Source organism: Acanthopagrus latus, chromosome 14 (assembly GCF_904848185.1).
Source record: "Acanthopagrus latus isolate v.2019 chromosome 14, fAcaLat1.1, whole genome shotgun sequence".
NCBI classification, from domain to species: Eukaryota; Metazoa; Chordata; class Actinopteri; order Spariformes; family Sparidae; genus Acanthopagrus; species Acanthopagrus latus.
Window position 1 is genome coordinate 4,124,910 of NC_051052.1, and position 16,348 is coordinate 4,141,257.

Genomic DNA, 16,348 nt, shown 5'->3' on the forward strand with positions numbered 1-16,348 from the left:
AGATTGATATTCAGACAGTTATGAATTACATCAGAAAGAGCTGTTGAACTCATCTTGTTACTCATCAAGTTTATTAGTTGAATATTTTGGTGAGAATCATTCATTCGGACAAAAAAAGTTTTGTTAACAGTGTTGATATCTGCGTAATTCATACAATTCCACTTTAAGTTTTTAAATGCTATTATTGAACTTTGGCCAGGCCCAAAATAATGTCCTGTTTTATGATGTATGTAAAGTAAACTTATCTCATGCTTGTGAGTGAAGATTTCAAAATATTTCCTGCCTGAATCTAATAGTGTAGTATTTAACATATATTTGGTGGGAAAGAGCATGACCCAACACAAACCTCGGACGTTGCGTACACAGTATGTGATGCTGACATTTCTCTAGAATAAAGCAGAAGGAGGAAGTAATTTTATAGTGTCATGGCCAAGACTTAACTGTAAATACCAAACAGTAACGCTTGTAATACTGATAACACTGAGGAGATAATGAGGAAGTCTGGTGATTTAATTAAATGATTAGAGATCCATAAACAAGTTGTCACATGTTAAGACATAAAAACCAAAGATTTACAAATTCCAAGAGGTGTACTTCACTTAAGACAAAAACACATACTCAGAACAATATACAAATATGTGTGTAGCTTATTTCCAATATGACTCAACTCAGATGCAGTTTTGTTTTGTCCTTTTCTCAAGCTGGAAGTGTTTAGATGGATTTAGAAACAAAAAATGTTGAAAGCAGTTTTTCTTGTCTTGCAGTATCGCAGGCAGCATGGCGGAAAGCTACGACACAGAGAGCGGCTTTGAAGACGCTGAGAGCTCTGATGTGGCCAACTCTGTTGTGCGCTTCATCAACCGCTTCGTAGATAAAGTGTGTAATGAGAGCGGCGTGACCAACGAACACCTAAAGGCTCTCCACACCATGATACCAGGTACGAAAGCACCACACCCCCTGATCTCTCCTCGAACCACAGAGTGTGAAACCAAACCTAACGACAAAATCCGTCACTTCTGTCTGTTCCCTCACAGATATTGTTCAGATGCACATCGAGACGTTAGACGCAGTCCACAGGGAGAGTAAGAGGCTGCCTCCGATCCAAAAGGTAACCAATTCCTATTTTTACATTCCACTGGACACAGGCCTCGCAGTACCCCAGCCAGCCCCGCCCACTCCCCTGTCCACCAATCCCTACAGCTCACAGTGTCACAGCAGGTACGCCAGAGACAGAACCGTGTGACTCACAGCACGCCTGAGCAGTGCATGCTGGGTGATTGCTCGCCCTTGTCGTGCCGTTTGGTCTCGGTGGAGCTCAGCCTGGCTGTTGCAGCTCCCTGAGGTCCTGCGGAGTGCCTTCAGTCCGAAGGGTGCTGTTAGTGGTGCGTGCAGTGTGTTGGAGAGGGCCAGTGGCTTTGTGCAGCCTCATATAACATGTTTTGTCCTTTCACCAAGGACTTGAGAGTGGAACATGTAACTGCCCAGCCCCCTGTTGAGGTCCTCCTCCATCATCTTCCTGCCTCTGCCCTCACTATGTCCTATCAGCGTTTTCTTTTGTTGCTCGTAAGCTCATGTCCGAGTGGATATGAGACTGTGGGCTGAGCTAAATAACAAAAACCATTGTGTGAAGTTTACAGCCATCGAGGCTTCAGGAGTTAAATGGCAACAGAGGAAACTCGGCCCTTTTCCCACTGTGTGAATGCATCTGGAGTGTGTGGCATTAAGTGTTGTGCAACAGATTATGAAACAGGTTAGCAGAGTTAGAATTCTTTTCCTACTGGAAGTGGAGTTCATTAGGAAGTCCAGGCCTGACTGGAGGACAGGAAGTGATGTAGGAGGCTAGAAGACAAAGCCAGCATCATATTTCATACTGTTGGTATTCAGAACAGCTCCGCAGCGTCCAGAGGCCTGTAATCAACCTTTGGATCCTCGGGGACTCTCCAAAACACGACAGTCCTTGTCTTTTTTTAAAATATGAAATAAACACACCCAGATGAATATTATTATGCATTTGTTTTTGTGTATTTATCTTTTTGTTTGTAACGTCATCTCTGCCAAGATCCCACCGCTCCAGATCAACTACATATGTGTTATGCAACTTTAATACATTTATTTCAACATTAGCCTGTCTAATCTTTCCAAACAGTGCAGGTCATCCAGCCTGTAACCTCAGCATGGTTGTGGAAGCATGAGTCTGTGAAGAGTGGAGTGTTTGTTTGGTCTTGTTTTGTATATACTCCAAACTGTGCAGGAACGCACTTTACGCTGCAATTTTGTCACAAAAAGTAGTGGCATTTTACTCTTTTTCATACCTTGACTTGGTTTATTCACGCCTTCATCATTCTTCCTCCTCTCCATCCCTCTTCCTGTCTTTGTGCAGCCCAAGCTGCTGAGGCCAACACTATTACCCGGTGAGGAGCTGGTGATGGATGCCATGCGAGTCCACCTGATCCCCGACGGTCGCGAAGAAGCCACAGGGCTGATGGGAGGTCCGCCTCTGGTGCCTGCTGAGGGCGCCATCTTCCTCACAACCTACCGGCTCATCTTCAAGGGCACGCCCACCGACCCACTGGGTGAGGGATGATACATGTTGAAAGGCCTGAGCTTATCCCTGTTTCTGTGTCTAAACCCTGCTCCTTGTCTGTGGCTCTTCCTCCTGCAGTGGGCGAACAGGTGGTGACTCGCTCGTTCCCCATCGCCTCTTTGACCAAGGAGAAGAGGATCTCAGTCACTTTACCCATGGACCAGTTTGTCCAGGAGGGGCTCCAGCTCCGCTCCAGCACCTTCCAGGTACTCTTAGATTCTCAACTCACCTCACAAAGACCCACTCTCTCTTAGCTTGCAGGTCTTTTCTCTGATTTCATTGTTTTTCTGCCCACCTGTAGCTGATGAAGATCGCATTTGATGAGGAGGTTGCATCAGACCTGGCCGAGGTTTTCAGGAAGCACATGCACAAGCTGCGCTATCCTCAACACGTCCAGGGCACCTTCGCCTTCACTGTGGGTCAGTGTGGGAAGATGGTGGTGGAGCACAAGACCAAGGACAAGAACCAGTCGCTCAAGTAAGGACAAGAAGCAGCAAGAAGAAACTGAACTACTTTCAGTTTTGCTCCAAGTAACCATTAATCAGAAACACAAGCATGATGTCTCTCAAGTACCAGACAAGCTGTTAAGATACTCCTAACCTTGGGCTCTGTCTCGCCCTGTGGGTCAAACACAGTGTCCATTACAGAGTAGTAACTCACCTGGTGACACAGATGAGGCCGCACATCTGTAACAGCTCAATTTAGAACTGTTCCAGCTGTCGATCTCATGTTTGCCCCATTTACCAAGATATTCATTCACACCTGCAGCGCAAGAATTTTTCTCCCATATTTCACCAGGCTAAAGGTCACGAGCTGTTGTAGTGTATTGTGTAACCAAGGTAGTAAAACCAATGGGTGTTTTGATGGGTTCAGAAGAATTTAGTCAGTAATATGTTAGACAAATGTTATCTGGTCTTGTTCTCTTTTGCTGGTTGTGTAATGGGAGCAGCGTTACCTTTGCCACAAGTGGAGCTGATGCTATGTAGGTTGCAATCTTGAGGCAGTGAGTTTCCTCTTTTTTAGTCATGTGAAACTCTAGTTGTTCCTCACTTTGGCCAGTGGAAAGGTGCTCCCTGGTGGCTAGTTAAAATAAAACAACAAGTGAAGTCATGGCCTTCTGAAAATTGGATTGTGAAAAATTCCCATCAAAGTTCTTCCCAGAACCCAAAGTGATATCTTCAAACTGCTTGCTTTATCCAGCCAGCAGTCAAAAACCCAGCTAAACCAGCGTATCTCAACTTTCTGACATGCCAAGTCTGTCCCTAACTTGTTGCTGGAGGCCGAAAAAGGTTGGGGACTAGTCAGCACGATAGCATGAGTAGACACTTGTTTGTTTTAGCACAAATTATATTCATTCAACTTTGTTTCTCTCCATATATTTACCCTGTTCAATATACTGAATAAGTTTTTCCTGCTGCAGTAACTGCACCTTGAGAAACAGCATTAGGACCTGCCTTCATTTAAAGTGCTGCGTGTAAGGCATTTAATCTGCATGCATATATACTCCCCTCTGTCATGAGGCGTGCATTGAGCTGCAGTGCGAGTACATGCTCTCAGGTCAGGTGTCCCAGTCAGCTTTTGTTGCACCAGGAGAACTGTTTGGAGCCCTCAGATCATCAGTTCATGAATATGATGCATTTAGAAAAGATTGCTGTAATCTTTTGCTTTTGGTTTTGAAATATCATTCCAGTCAAATTGACTGCAGGAGTGATGTTTTAGTGACTTTTAGTCACCTCACATTAGTGTGTTTATAATATTGTTGGTAAATGCTGCAGTGTGGCCACTATTTCTCCTCATTCTTCTAAGTCTCAGCAGCCAACCCCTCAGTCCCTTCCCAACCCTCTGACCACACACACATGCGCACGCACATGCACGCATACACACACACACACACACACACACACACACACACACACACACACACACACACACACACACACACACACACAAAGACAGAGTTCTCCCCTCTTTCTTTTCTGGAGAATGAATGGAGCACGAGAGAAGCCTTTTGAATAATTCATTAGTGGAAAATGTGTCAGCCGTTTTATCGGCCCTGTTGTTTCCATCGCTGCACTGTGTGTGTGTGTGTGTGTGTGTGTGTGTGTGTGTGTGTTAAACTCCATTCAGACACATTAAGTCAGACTCAGGCTGTGTGGCATGCTAAACCAGCAACACACCAGTGAATTCATGGCTGTCGATTATGCACTTAGTTTGAACATTGGATCAAACCAGCTCATTGTCACCCGGAGTTGGGACACTGCTTCAAGTCTAAAGGCACATTTGTGTGCTGAAAGAACCAACAGGAAGTGGAGACCAAGTGACTTTGGATGGTGCAGAATCAGCCCAGTGATATATTTTAAAATACTCAACTTTGTCTTTTCTTCCCCCCCTTCTTGTCTTTGTCAGGACGCTCTCCAAAAACTTAGTGAAGAGTGCAAAGAAGACCATCGGTCGGCAGTATGTGACCAGAAAGAAGTACTCTCCCCCCACCTGGGAGAACAGGAGCAGCTTGCAGTCAGAGCTGGATGAGGATGAGATCTCAGGTAATCAGAGTTTTATTTATTTACCTCTCACATTTTAACATTGTTGTATATCACCAAGATGTTTTTTTTTTTTTTTTTTTGCGTGTGTTATTTTTCACATTGTTCCCAGCTTGTCACAGTCAGGTTAGTTCTCGAAGTGAAACTCCTTGTTTTGAACGTTTTCCTTCACAGTTTCAGAGGAAGTGGACCAGAGCTCCCTCACCCTTTCCTCCACCATTCGCTCATCTGACAGACAGACCATGAGCAACGTCGTGGAGCGGGCCTGTTGCCGTGACTACCAGCGCCTGGGTCTGGGCACGCTCAGTAACAGCCTGACTCGTTCAAAGAATGAGCCTTTCAGGATTTCGACTGTCAACCGCATGTACACTGTCTGCAGGAGGTGAGAGGACACAGAGAAATGAGGGATGAGAGGTTGAAGTGATATACAGACAGCATCTCCACAGTGCTTAATACATTATGTGTGCATGTGTGTTTGCCACAGCTACCCTGGCCTGCTGATCGTGCCTCAGAGCATCCCAGACACGACCATCCACAGAATATGCCGCTGCTACCGGCAAAATCGCTTCCCCGTGGTTTGCTGGAGGAATTCACGAACCAAGGCCGTCCTGCTGCGATCTGCAGGCCTCCACGCCAAGGGGGTGGTGGGCTTCTTCAAGTCTCCCAATGCCCCTACTGCAGGTATATAACACAAATCTCATTTAGGCATCCAGCTGATCATTTACATAACATACCAAGGTCAGAGGTCACGGTAACCAAGTGTTGTTCTGACCTGAGTGATCAGGATATTACATGTAAACCGTATAAGAGATTAAGGGATAAGAGCTTAGAAGAGCTGTTATCTAGCACAGCTCGTATGCCAGTAGACTGTACCTGTAAGGAATAAGTATCCCTTACCTGAAACCTAAAGGTCTGTTCATGTGTTTTCTCTCTGTGCAGTGCCCTCCCAGGCAGACTCCACCAGTCTGGAGCAGGAGAAATACCTGCAGGCCATCATCAGCTCCATGCCTTCCTACAGTGAGAACAGCGGCAGGAACACCCTCAGCGGCTTCACCTCCACACACATGAGCACCTCTGGTGGGTGGACTAGCATGCAGTGTCACGACACACTACTGTCAGAAGAGCCTCATTGATCACTAATGCTTTCCTCTGTCCACAGACTCCTCAGACAAACTGAGGCAGCCCAAGATTGGTGCTCTGATGAAGCAGGTGATGGGCACCAAGGAGGATGTTCCAGGAACCTTCAGTAGAGGAGGTGAGACACGTTTGTGTCTGCGCGTCCCCATGCCGTTGTTTCTCTGTTAGCTTTCTCACAGTCCTGGTTTCAAAACAAAATGTTTGAATTGTGTTTGAAGTCTTAAATCTGTTACTGAAACTGGGACTGGACCAGGAGGATGATGACTGAGTTGATGCATCCATTGTAGCTCATGTTTAGGGTGTGTGAGTGTGTGCAACCATCCTCCACTGTGTGGTGTTGTTGTTAATGGGCCGTCTTTGTCGTTTGACCTCAGCTCTGGGTCAAAGGGCGAAAGTCATCTCCCTCTCTCAGCCCAAAGTGTCTGGCAAGGCCAGGAACCCTCCTAGAGGTACAGTAGGCCCCGCCCCCTCCCCTCTTTCCACTCCTGTCTAACCAATCAGATCTCTTTCCCTGTAGCGTCAGTGTGTTTGCGGTGATTCCTGATAGAGTGCTGTCTCTGCGGACTAATGGTCTGTTGTTCCTGCTTGTGTTTCTCAGATAGCCCCTGTGTGTGTGTGTGTGTGTGTGTGTGTGTGTGTGTGTGTGTGTGTGTGTGTATGTGTGTGTGCGTGTGCGAGAGAGAGAGAGAGCGCACGCGCACGTGTGTACGTGCATTCTGCTGCTGCAGCTCTACCCTCTGACGTCATGTTTGTTGTTTCCTGTTTGATTCTTCTTCTCTTTTGAATGTCAGCAGCAATCAGAGTCATCTCATCATCATGTAGCTGTCATTGAGTCAGAACTAGTAAACTGGACTGAGTAGTTCTCAATCGTTCTTGCTTGTTTACCAGCATGGCTGTAGCTGTGGACCTTCCACACACCAGTGTGTTTTAAAGGATCATTCCGGTTTATTCGACTCGTGATAAACCGATCTGATCCTTTAATGGCTGTTTAACATGAGAACGGTTTCGACAAGATATTTGGTGATTCAGCATTCCTGTCATGATCCCTTTGAAGACTCTACCTTGTCTGTTTGTGTTACTCACAGGTAAATGGGGCAGTATCAGGGGCAGCGGGCGTCTAAGTGCCTACAACCCAGACGTGGGGACGCGTCTGGCAGGGAAAGAGTCACCGCAGCCCAATGGAGGGCCGAGCGAGGCGCTGTTTCTCCGCCAACAGAAGGCTTACCTTTACATCATCGGAGACAAGGCCCAGCTCAAGGTAAACAGTGAGACACTCATTAAGGTGATGTGTGGAATGTTAGAATTAAGACAAACATAAAAAAGGTTGGCAGAGAAAGAAGAGTTTCTTGGTTGTGTTTGGAAGTTATCAGTTCTAACTTGTTGCTGTGTTCAGGGAGGGAAGCAGGACTCGTTCCAGCAGTGGGAGGTGGTCCCCATCGAGGTGTGTGACGTCCGGCAGGTGAAGAACAGCTTCAAGAAGCTGATGAAGGCCTGCGTGCCGAGCTCCCCGACCTCTGATCCCAACATGAGCTTCCAGCGCTGCCTGGAGGACTCGGAGTGGATGGCTCTGGTTAGTGCTCTCAGTGGAACATCTGCTGTCCGGTTGCCTTTTGTGACCCTCAGCGATCTTTTTAACTCACCCTGTGTGTGCGTTTGTATTCGTGTGTCCAGCTACACAGGGTGCTGCAGGTGTCCGTCCTGGTAGTGGAGCTTCTGGACACAGGCTCGTCGGTCATGGTCAGCCTGGAGGACGGCTGGGACGTCACCACGCAGGTTTGACCGACACCTAGAGGCTTTATCGCTGGAAGCTGTTCTTCGACTGAGGCATAGCGTTGACGTGCCGTGTTTTGTGTTTGGGTGTGTGTGTGTGTGTGTGCAGGTGGTGTCACTGGTGCAGCTGCTGTCGGATCCATACTACAGAACCTTTGACGGCTTCAGGCTGCTGGTGGAGAAGGAGTGGCTGTCGTTCGGCCACAGATTCAGCCACCGCGGGGCACAGACGCTGGGCAGCCAGAGCAGCGGCTTCACCCCCGTCTTCCTGCAGTTCCTGGACTGCGTACACCAGGTGTGTCTGCGTGTATATTCACAGAGAATCAGCAGAAATACAGTATTGAAAGGATGCTTTTTTGTTTTTAAACTCTGTTTTATCTGTCCATGCACAAGCACAGAAGATTAGTAACAGCCGAGACGAGAAGCGGTGTATAATCATATGCATGTCTCAGCCTTTGGTTCTCTTTCCTCTTTCTATATAAACTGTCTATGATACTCTGTGACTGCATTTCCTGTTTTGCTCGTCGGTGACGTATGTCCTGTTCTCTTATCATATGCAGGATGTGTGGTTTAGATTTAGCATCAGTGGCCCATAGTTCTGACCTCACCCTCCTGTCTGTGACACTTAACATATTCTGCCGTCCGACGCATCAGAGGTTGATTAACGATGACCATGTTCTATTATTTCCCTGTTCACACTCTGTGCTGTATGAAAAGCTAAAGAAAGAACAGGAAGGGACAAAGTGTACCTAAATGTATATACATCTATGAGTTGACAGCATGACATACAGTACAATGTAAACAAGAGAACACGATTGTGTGCAAGCTTCAGCAGTGATGCACTGCAGTCGATGCTCCTTTGAAAACACAACTTTTCTCCTCAGACGTTAACAGACAGACTGAGGGTACATTTATCTGACTTCAAGCTAAAGTAGGAGACTGAACCCATCTGTTTCCCAGCCAACCGTGTCTTCATAAGTGGATAAAAAGTTAATTATCATCTAACAACCCCCTCATAGCTTCCAGCGTGTTTTTAGACCAACGTAAAATAGTAGGTGCTATCAAACTTGCAAGAAACCTCCCTCTTGAAGGGATAGTTCAGGTTTTTTGAGGTGGGATGTATGAGGTATCTCACCGTAGCCAGTGTATAACTAAAGTTGTTGGCAGTCAGCACAGCTCCAGTCTGGAGACGCAGCAGGAGTGCTGGTGTTTAAAGCTAAGCTAAATATCAACATCCGTTTGAAATGTATGCGATCCCTCCAACGTTTTCACCACTTTACCAACACGTAGCTGTCAAATGAAGCTGTTACATCACGCTCCCACGTCACCAGACTCCTTCGACAAAAACAGTAATTTTACCTCCCAGAACGTAGGAGTTACTGATGTACCGCTGACTCGATCGGTTCGTTTGTTTGTGTTATTATGCGACTTTGGTGAATCTGAACTAACCCTTTAAAACACCGCCATCTACTGTAGGTAATACACTGATAATGGAGAAGGACCTCATCCAACCCCATTTCAGATAATCCTAGCTATCCCTCTAAAGCTAATTTATATTGTCAATGAAGGTCTGCGTGACGTACATTAGGGTCCACATGGATCATCTTTAATGACTGCCACTTAATCCATGTATGCAGACACGCTATGTAATATAAACAGAGCCATGTGCACGCTCGGCTGTCAGCATCCCTTCGTGGACCATATCCTCCCCTCTAAACTGTCACCCTGACCCTTCGTCTCTCTCCCTCCACCCTCAGATACACCTCCAGTTCCCCATGGAGTTTGAGTTCAGTCAGTACTACCTGAAGTTCCTGGCCTACCACTACGTCTCCAACCGCTTCCGCACCTTCCTGCTCGACTCGGACTACGAGCGCATAGAGCTGGGTAAGAACATGTCGGAGTCTACAGGGTGTCGTGTCGTAATGGATGTTCCCTACTTGTAGCCATATATGCTGAGTGTGTGTGTGTGTGTGTGTGTGTGTTCCTGACGAGTCCTCTATGTGTGCAGGAGTGCTGTATGAAGAGAAAGGGGACAGGAAAACCCCCCAGGTGTGTAAGTCTGTGTGGGACTACATCGACAGACTCAACAAGAAGACGCCCATCTTCTACAATTACATGTTCTCTCCTGAAGACGAGGAGGTGCGACCACTGAGACATTTACCTTCCAATATTCAATATATTTAAAATTACATGCTGAACGTTGAAATGACAGAGTTATTGTGTGTCACAGGTACTGCGGCCATACACCTTCATCTCCAACCTGAAGGTGTGGGACTTCTACATGGAGGAGACGCTTTCAGAGGGGCCCTCCTACGACTGGGAGCTTAGGGGCCGGCAGGAGCGCGTGGCGGAGGAGACCCCCGAGAAACCCGACACCAGCGGGCCCAAGTCGCAGCGGCGCATCGTGTGGCCGTGCTACGACAGCCTGAGCAAGGCGGTGCCCGACGCCATCACCAAGCTGCTGCAGGACCTGCAGAGTCTGGAGGCGGAGCTCGGCCAGACGTCGGAGAAGTGGAAGGACACGTGGGATAAAATCAAGACCACGCAGAGAACTGAAACCAAACTGGAAAGCAAGGTGAGGCCGGCGGGTTTCTCTATCACCACCCAACAGATCCCTTGTTGTCACGTGCAACTTCTGAAACAAACGCTATTGTATGATTAACTTGTGAATGCAGCACAGTTTTGCTGTAGTCCAGGATTTGAGAGCAGTTAAATTCTCCACGGGAAAGACTGTGTACGCTGTGTTCCTCTGACATCTGCTGGTGAAACAGCAGAATGCAGCATATGGAAGTTTTTAGATCTCTTAATGAGCAAAGCGATCACTTTTAAAGATGATTTAAGTCGGTTTTAAACTTCGAAGACTGTCACCTGAAGCTTTTCCTCCTCCCTCCCCAGCCGTCGTTCTCCAGCTCCTTGCTGATGTCGTCCAACCTGAGCCACCAGCGCCGCTCTCAGGGCGTCTACCTGCAGGAGAGCGGCGTGGGCTCCTCCATCAACCTGGCTCTGGACTGCGAGGCCAGCGCCACCTCCACGCCTGTGGCTGGTCGGACCAGCACCAGTACGCTCTACAGCCAGTTCCAGAGCACGGAGAGCGAGAACAGGTCTGAACCGTCACTCTGTATACTGAGCATTCCCATAATGCCTCACGCTGTCTGAGATGTCAGGCAGTGAGAGCCCAGCAGTTGAACTATTTTTCACCGGTGGCTAAATGTGAATAGTCGTTGAATGTCTCGTAATTTGAACACTTTTGTCCCTCTACTATCAGGAGTTTTGAAGGCATCCTGTTTAAGAAAGGGGCATTGTTGAAACCATGGAAACCACGGTGGTTTGTGCTGGACAAGACCAAACATCAGGTGAGAACGAGGGGCGCTGGAAATGAAGAATTCCGTGCAACAAAACAACATATTTACGGTGTTGGCTTAAACTGTTCAGTCTCTAACAGTCGTCCCTGTCCCTAGCTGAGATACTACGAGACCAGGCAGGACAAGGAGTGTAAAGGTGTGATTGAGCTGGCCGATGTAGAGTCCGTCATTCCAGGAACACCTACCATGGGAGCGCCGAAAAACATCGACGAGAAAGCCTTCTTTGATGTAAGTTCACCTGCACCGGCTAACCTGTTGATAACATTCTATTCCCACCACCAGATAAACAGACACAAAACTGTAATTACAGTTCCACATATAGCAGCTAACAAGTGAGACCAGATACCAACAAACATACTCTCTTTAACGAGTCAGTTGTAGTGCAAGTGTAATTGCCAGCTTACGGCCATTTTGTCTGTTTTGTTGACACCTCTGCAGATCTTTTCATGGAGCAGATATTCCTAATTGATTATCATCACAGGGAACATTTTCTGTGGCAAATTTGTTTGAGCAATCCTCACAATTAAATGTTAAATTTAATGTAGCTGACACTACCTGAAACATTAGCAGCCCATCACACTGAGATACAAAACCATTGTTTTCCTACAGTGTGATGTGCCTAGTGTGTTGCGCTGTGTTACATTTCTTGAGCCGTTTTAGTAAAAAGGTAAAATGCTCCTAACTTTTCAGTGCAAGTGACAGAGTCCAACTCTTTTTTCACTAATTACATGACCAGTAACACACAGCACCCCACTCCAAAGGCCCACCACACTGTTTTGCCTGACAACAGAGGCGTTTTTTTAAACAGCCACACATGTAGAGATGAATCTTAATGACCAAGAATGTGTAGAAGAACTCAGAGTCCATGTGAATGCACATGAGCTGAAAAATGAGGTAAAGATGCTTCACAGTTTAGGATGCTTCAACTTGAATCACACATTCTGCATGTTCAGTTTGAACACAAACATAATGTCACCAGCTGGGATGAATTTCTCCTCTGTCGCCTTTCAGCTCAAGACGACCAAACGAGTGTACAACTTCTGTGCCCAGGACAGCCTGAACGCACAGCTGTGGATGGACAGTGTCCAGAGCTGCCTGTCAGACGCCTAAAGAGGAGGCGGGACTCTTTAAGGAGCAATGCAACTGGGAAACGAATGAGCTGTGCCGCGGCACCTGACGGACATCTCTCTGCCGACCGATCCCAACGAAACAGGGAGGGGAAGGGGCCTTTCACCACTTAAGCTCTGTTCTGTTTGCTAGTGTTGAACTAATAACCTCGCGTCACAACGTTTCAGTGTTTTTGTTATAAAAATGAGAAAAAGAGAAAAAAAAAAATATAAGTCCCCGAAGAACCACTCGCTGTCGTCTCACCAAGTAGCCGCAGCCTCCCTCCCTCCCTCCCTCCCTCCCTCCGACGGTCTGACCACTATGTGCGCTGGATGTGTGTGCGTGCACTAAAACAATGCATATTATAAGCATGTTGTCGCATTTCTGTGAGGCGTCCTGCAGCTCGGACCAGCATGAAGATCTTTCCAGACCCTCCACCTGTAAACCAGAACACCCCTCCCCCGCTCTCCCTCCTACTAACCCCGCTCGCCCTTTGAGACACTCCGGGGGAGGAATGACGGAGGAGCTGCAGTCGGCCAAGCACAGGACTCGTTGAGACTGCTCTGGAGAGGGATCGGAAAAGATGGGACTGGTGGGTTTGATGGACCAAAACAACCCCCCCCCCAGAGGAACACAACAGGCTGACAGTTAACCGCTCTCCCCCCTCCGGTCCTCAGTCCTCTCTTTGCCTCTCACTGCCTGATGTAGCCCATTCGCATCAATATTCAGACGAAATTTTAATGGAAGTCAAATGTGTCACTGCGAGGGAATGTGGGTGGGCGAGGGGGGGCTTCTCCTCAACGGTTCATGAAGGATTTCCACTTCTTTTCTTTCTTTTTTTTTTTTGTTGTTTTCCAAAATCTAAATTTGCTCATCACCTTCAGGTCAGCAGGCGACGCTGACGCTGATATACTGTGAAAGCCATGAATCAGTCGTAGAGATCAAACCAGGAGAGCCAGTCGGAGATGGGAGTCTGTCAGGTATTGAGTGTGTCGGTGAACTTTCACTGAGAGTGTTTACAACATAGATTTAAAAGAAAAAAGAAAAAAAAATGAGAAAAAAAAAAGAACCTCCCTCACTAAGCTAAACTCTGCTCTTCACCAGTGTGTTTTTAATCCATGCAACCACTAGTCACATTCAGATTTTTTTTTTTTTTTTTTTTTTTTTTTAAGGGATGCTGAAGGAAAAAGGAGGGATTTATTTTCTTGTGATGTCTTAAATACAATCTACAGAAGGAGATCTGGAAGGTAGGAGATTAAGGAGGGATACTAATGAACAGAGTGATATTATGGGATGCGTTGGAGAGAATACAGTTTTCAGAGGGATGGGATATCGACTCGCCGCAGTGCTCACAAAGTGTCGGAAACTGGATGTTTGTTAAAGGAAAATTCAGGTGTTTTTCTACCTAGATCTCATAAAGGTGTCCATTCTGATGATGCTGACGTTTGTACTCACCACCTGTGATGTTTACTGGAGCTACGTTTCATGACTCCCGCAAACCACTTGATAATACATACGTATATTTATTGGAATTATTTCAAATGCTCGCCTCAAGTCTAATTGAAAGTAAACATAAATTGGCCTCTACATTAGCGATTGTAGCTAATTGCAAGCCAGTTTGGTAAGCGAACTAGCATACTTGCCGTTCATCTGCAGAAATACTGATCTTTCACTGCTGCTTATTGGTTCATAAAGCAAGATTCTACTAAAAACAGGTAACTGGGTGCTTAAGATTATTCTTAAAAATGGAATTTCCTTCGATCCAGCCAGCTCGAAGTAGATCTTCATGCAGGTATCTACAAATGCTAATCCAGAGGGCTACTTTCTGTGTTTATTTTGCCTGGACACTTAAAAATATGGCTGATGCTGCTTAATGAGATTTATAGTTGCTGTCACAGAAAAATCCCAAATCTCCAACACGTTAACCTTTCACTAAGCTAAGCTAAATGACCTTGTTTTCAGCTACATGACAATGAATTCTTATGAACGTGTTATTTAGCTTAAAATGTAAGAGAATTGCCTCCAACAAGGAAACACAAGATCATTTTGTTTTTTAAGGAAATTTCATAGAAAACAAAATTCAGATGTCTTTGCTGGAGTCGTTTTTCTCATATATTTCTTTTTTACAAATGGAGGTGGTGGGTGCAAGTCATCCATCACTCACAGAGGCCACAACTATGGAGAGAAGAAAAAACATCTGAATGTTCCTTTAATGATGCTGGGACAGTGGTCGTGATGCTGTCAAGACTCACTGCACCCCCCCCAGTGTTAAACTGTACATGGACGAGCCTACATCTGTCAGAGTCACAGAGAAGCCGTACGTTTAGCTGGAAGGTTTAAAACATCAAGTCACTATTTGTTTTTAATGTCGATGGTTTGTCTGACCGCCCCGACCCCTCTAACCCCCCCCACCCCTCTCCTCCACACACACACACAAACCACTCTGACCCACACGTGTTAACACAAACCCTGCTATGTAAAATACAGTTCTACTGCTGTCTTTGTTGAACATAAAATTTGAAATTGTAGATTTTTTTTTTTGTGTCTAATAACTCCTTTGTATATACTACTCCAGATTTGTATGTAACGTTTATGGTAGTAATTTATTTAACTTGTCTCCTCAGTAAGAAAGTTCCTCAAGCACCACTTTATTTTTAAATTAGGAATTCAATGTGCCATTTTGTTTATTTCTGTATTAATGTGACTAATGCTTTTTTTTTTTTTTTTTAAATGTTCAAGTAAAACCCTCAATGTCTTTTTTTTTTTTGTAAACATGGTTGTCCTTACTCAATACCAACCGTTATTGAAAGAGTGGACATGGTGTGTTAGTGGAAGAGGAAGCCTCTGGGCTGGTGTTTTGTTTTTTTTTTTAAAGGCTGGTTGGATTTTACTGTGTTGCTCACCCACAGTGGTGGGATGTTCTGGACGAAAGGTTACAGTCACAATAAATTTCACACGTATGAAGTTTTCCTGGTGCTGGGGTTCCGCTTGGCTGGCCTGCTGCTGGCTTAATGGACTGCTTTTGTGGTCATTAAATAGTCAGTGACAAGGCGGGTGCCTAAGTGTGCTGGATGTCAGAAGTCTCCATATTTAACTCAAGGACTCGGGCATGACCAGTTAAAATGCACGGTGCAGAAGATTAGGATATGAAACATAGATGCAAAACATTATTTACATGCTAAGCTCACCCATTTTCCATCAAATCTTCTCATCCACAAGCTGAAGACTGATTTTCAATCAGTGCGTCGGTGAGTAGATACAAGCAATTTAAATTTTTTTACTGAACTAATCCTTTAATACGGTAATATTATCACATTTTGTAAGTTTGGGGGGAAAATGATGTGCTCCTCAGCCTCACAGATTAACTTAAAACCAACTTACAACGCTCAAGTACTGCACCTGTAACCACAACTAACTGCTGTCATGGTGTTCAGAGCATTTTAATTAACAGTAAATCTGAATTTAACAGTACAGTAACAATATTCAGTTCACATTTGAGTAGAATTTTAAGAATGATTCGAAATGATTGTCAGGAAGTGTTCAGCTGCTCTATGAGCACAGGATGTATTTAAAATATTATCATGATCTCTCAAAATATTTAATGACACCCAGTTTACCATGAAACGAAGACTGATGTGATTCCCTGATTGAAGGTGTCTCGTCTCATGCACTAGTAAGCATGATTAAAAAAGAAGTTAACAGGCCCTAGAAGCTGAAGTTTCTGTAGCCTCCTGTGGTGGTTTAACTAGATCTAACTAAAGCTGCAGCACCCATTCAGTCTCGCATCCCGATCTTACAGTGTTGAGTTCGAGGTGCCCTTGCGCGTCTTTAAATAATCTCCCCGTCCC

At 45.7% G+C, this 16,348-nt stretch overlaps 1 protein-coding gene across 3 annotated transcripts in view; it reads left to right on the forward strand.

Moving 5' to 3' along the window:
- The window catches only part of sbf1 (SET binding factor 1), a 62,795-nt gene extending 46,796 nt beyond the window's left edge, over window positions 1–15,999 (forward strand). For 2 of the 3 annotated variants that reach the window (XM_037122365.1, XM_037122367.1), the window contains 22 exons: window positions 765–937; window positions 1,035–1,108; window positions 2,381–2,573; window positions 2,663–2,790; window positions 2,886–3,061; window positions 4,991–5,127; window positions 5,299–5,506; window positions 5,609–5,805; window positions 6,064–6,201; window positions 6,284–6,379; window positions 6,636–6,710; window positions 7,347–7,519; window positions 7,655–7,831; window positions 7,933–8,034; window positions 8,141–8,326; window positions 9,789–9,915; window positions 10,040–10,170; window positions 10,262–10,606; window positions 10,927–11,132; window positions 11,297–11,384; window positions 11,490–11,621; window positions 12,405–15,999. In XM_037122365.1, the coding sequence (XP_036978260.1) occupies window positions 765–937; window positions 1,035–1,108; window positions 2,381–2,573; window positions 2,663–2,790; window positions 2,886–3,061; window positions 4,991–5,127; window positions 5,299–5,506; window positions 5,609–5,805; window positions 6,064–6,201; window positions 6,284–6,379; window positions 6,636–6,710; window positions 7,347–7,519; window positions 7,655–7,831; window positions 7,933–8,034; window positions 8,141–8,326; window positions 9,789–9,915; window positions 10,040–10,170; window positions 10,262–10,606; window positions 10,927–11,132; window positions 11,297–11,384; window positions 11,490–11,621; window positions 12,405–12,503 (3,361 nt within the window). In that variant the 3' untranslated portion in view covers window positions 12,504–15,999. The remainder of the gene's footprint in view (window positions 1–764; window positions 938–1,034; window positions 1,109–2,380; window positions 2,574–2,662; window positions 2,791–2,885; window positions 3,062–4,990; window positions 5,128–5,298; window positions 5,507–5,608; window positions 5,806–6,063; window positions 6,202–6,283; window positions 6,380–6,635; window positions 6,711–7,346; window positions 7,520–7,654; window positions 7,832–7,932; window positions 8,035–8,140; window positions 8,327–9,788; window positions 9,916–10,039; window positions 10,171–10,261; window positions 10,607–10,926; window positions 11,133–11,296; window positions 11,385–11,489; window positions 11,622–12,404) is intronic. The other variant, XM_037122366.1, reaches the window with a different exon arrangement.
- Window positions 16,000–16,348: the final 349 nt, after the last annotated feature.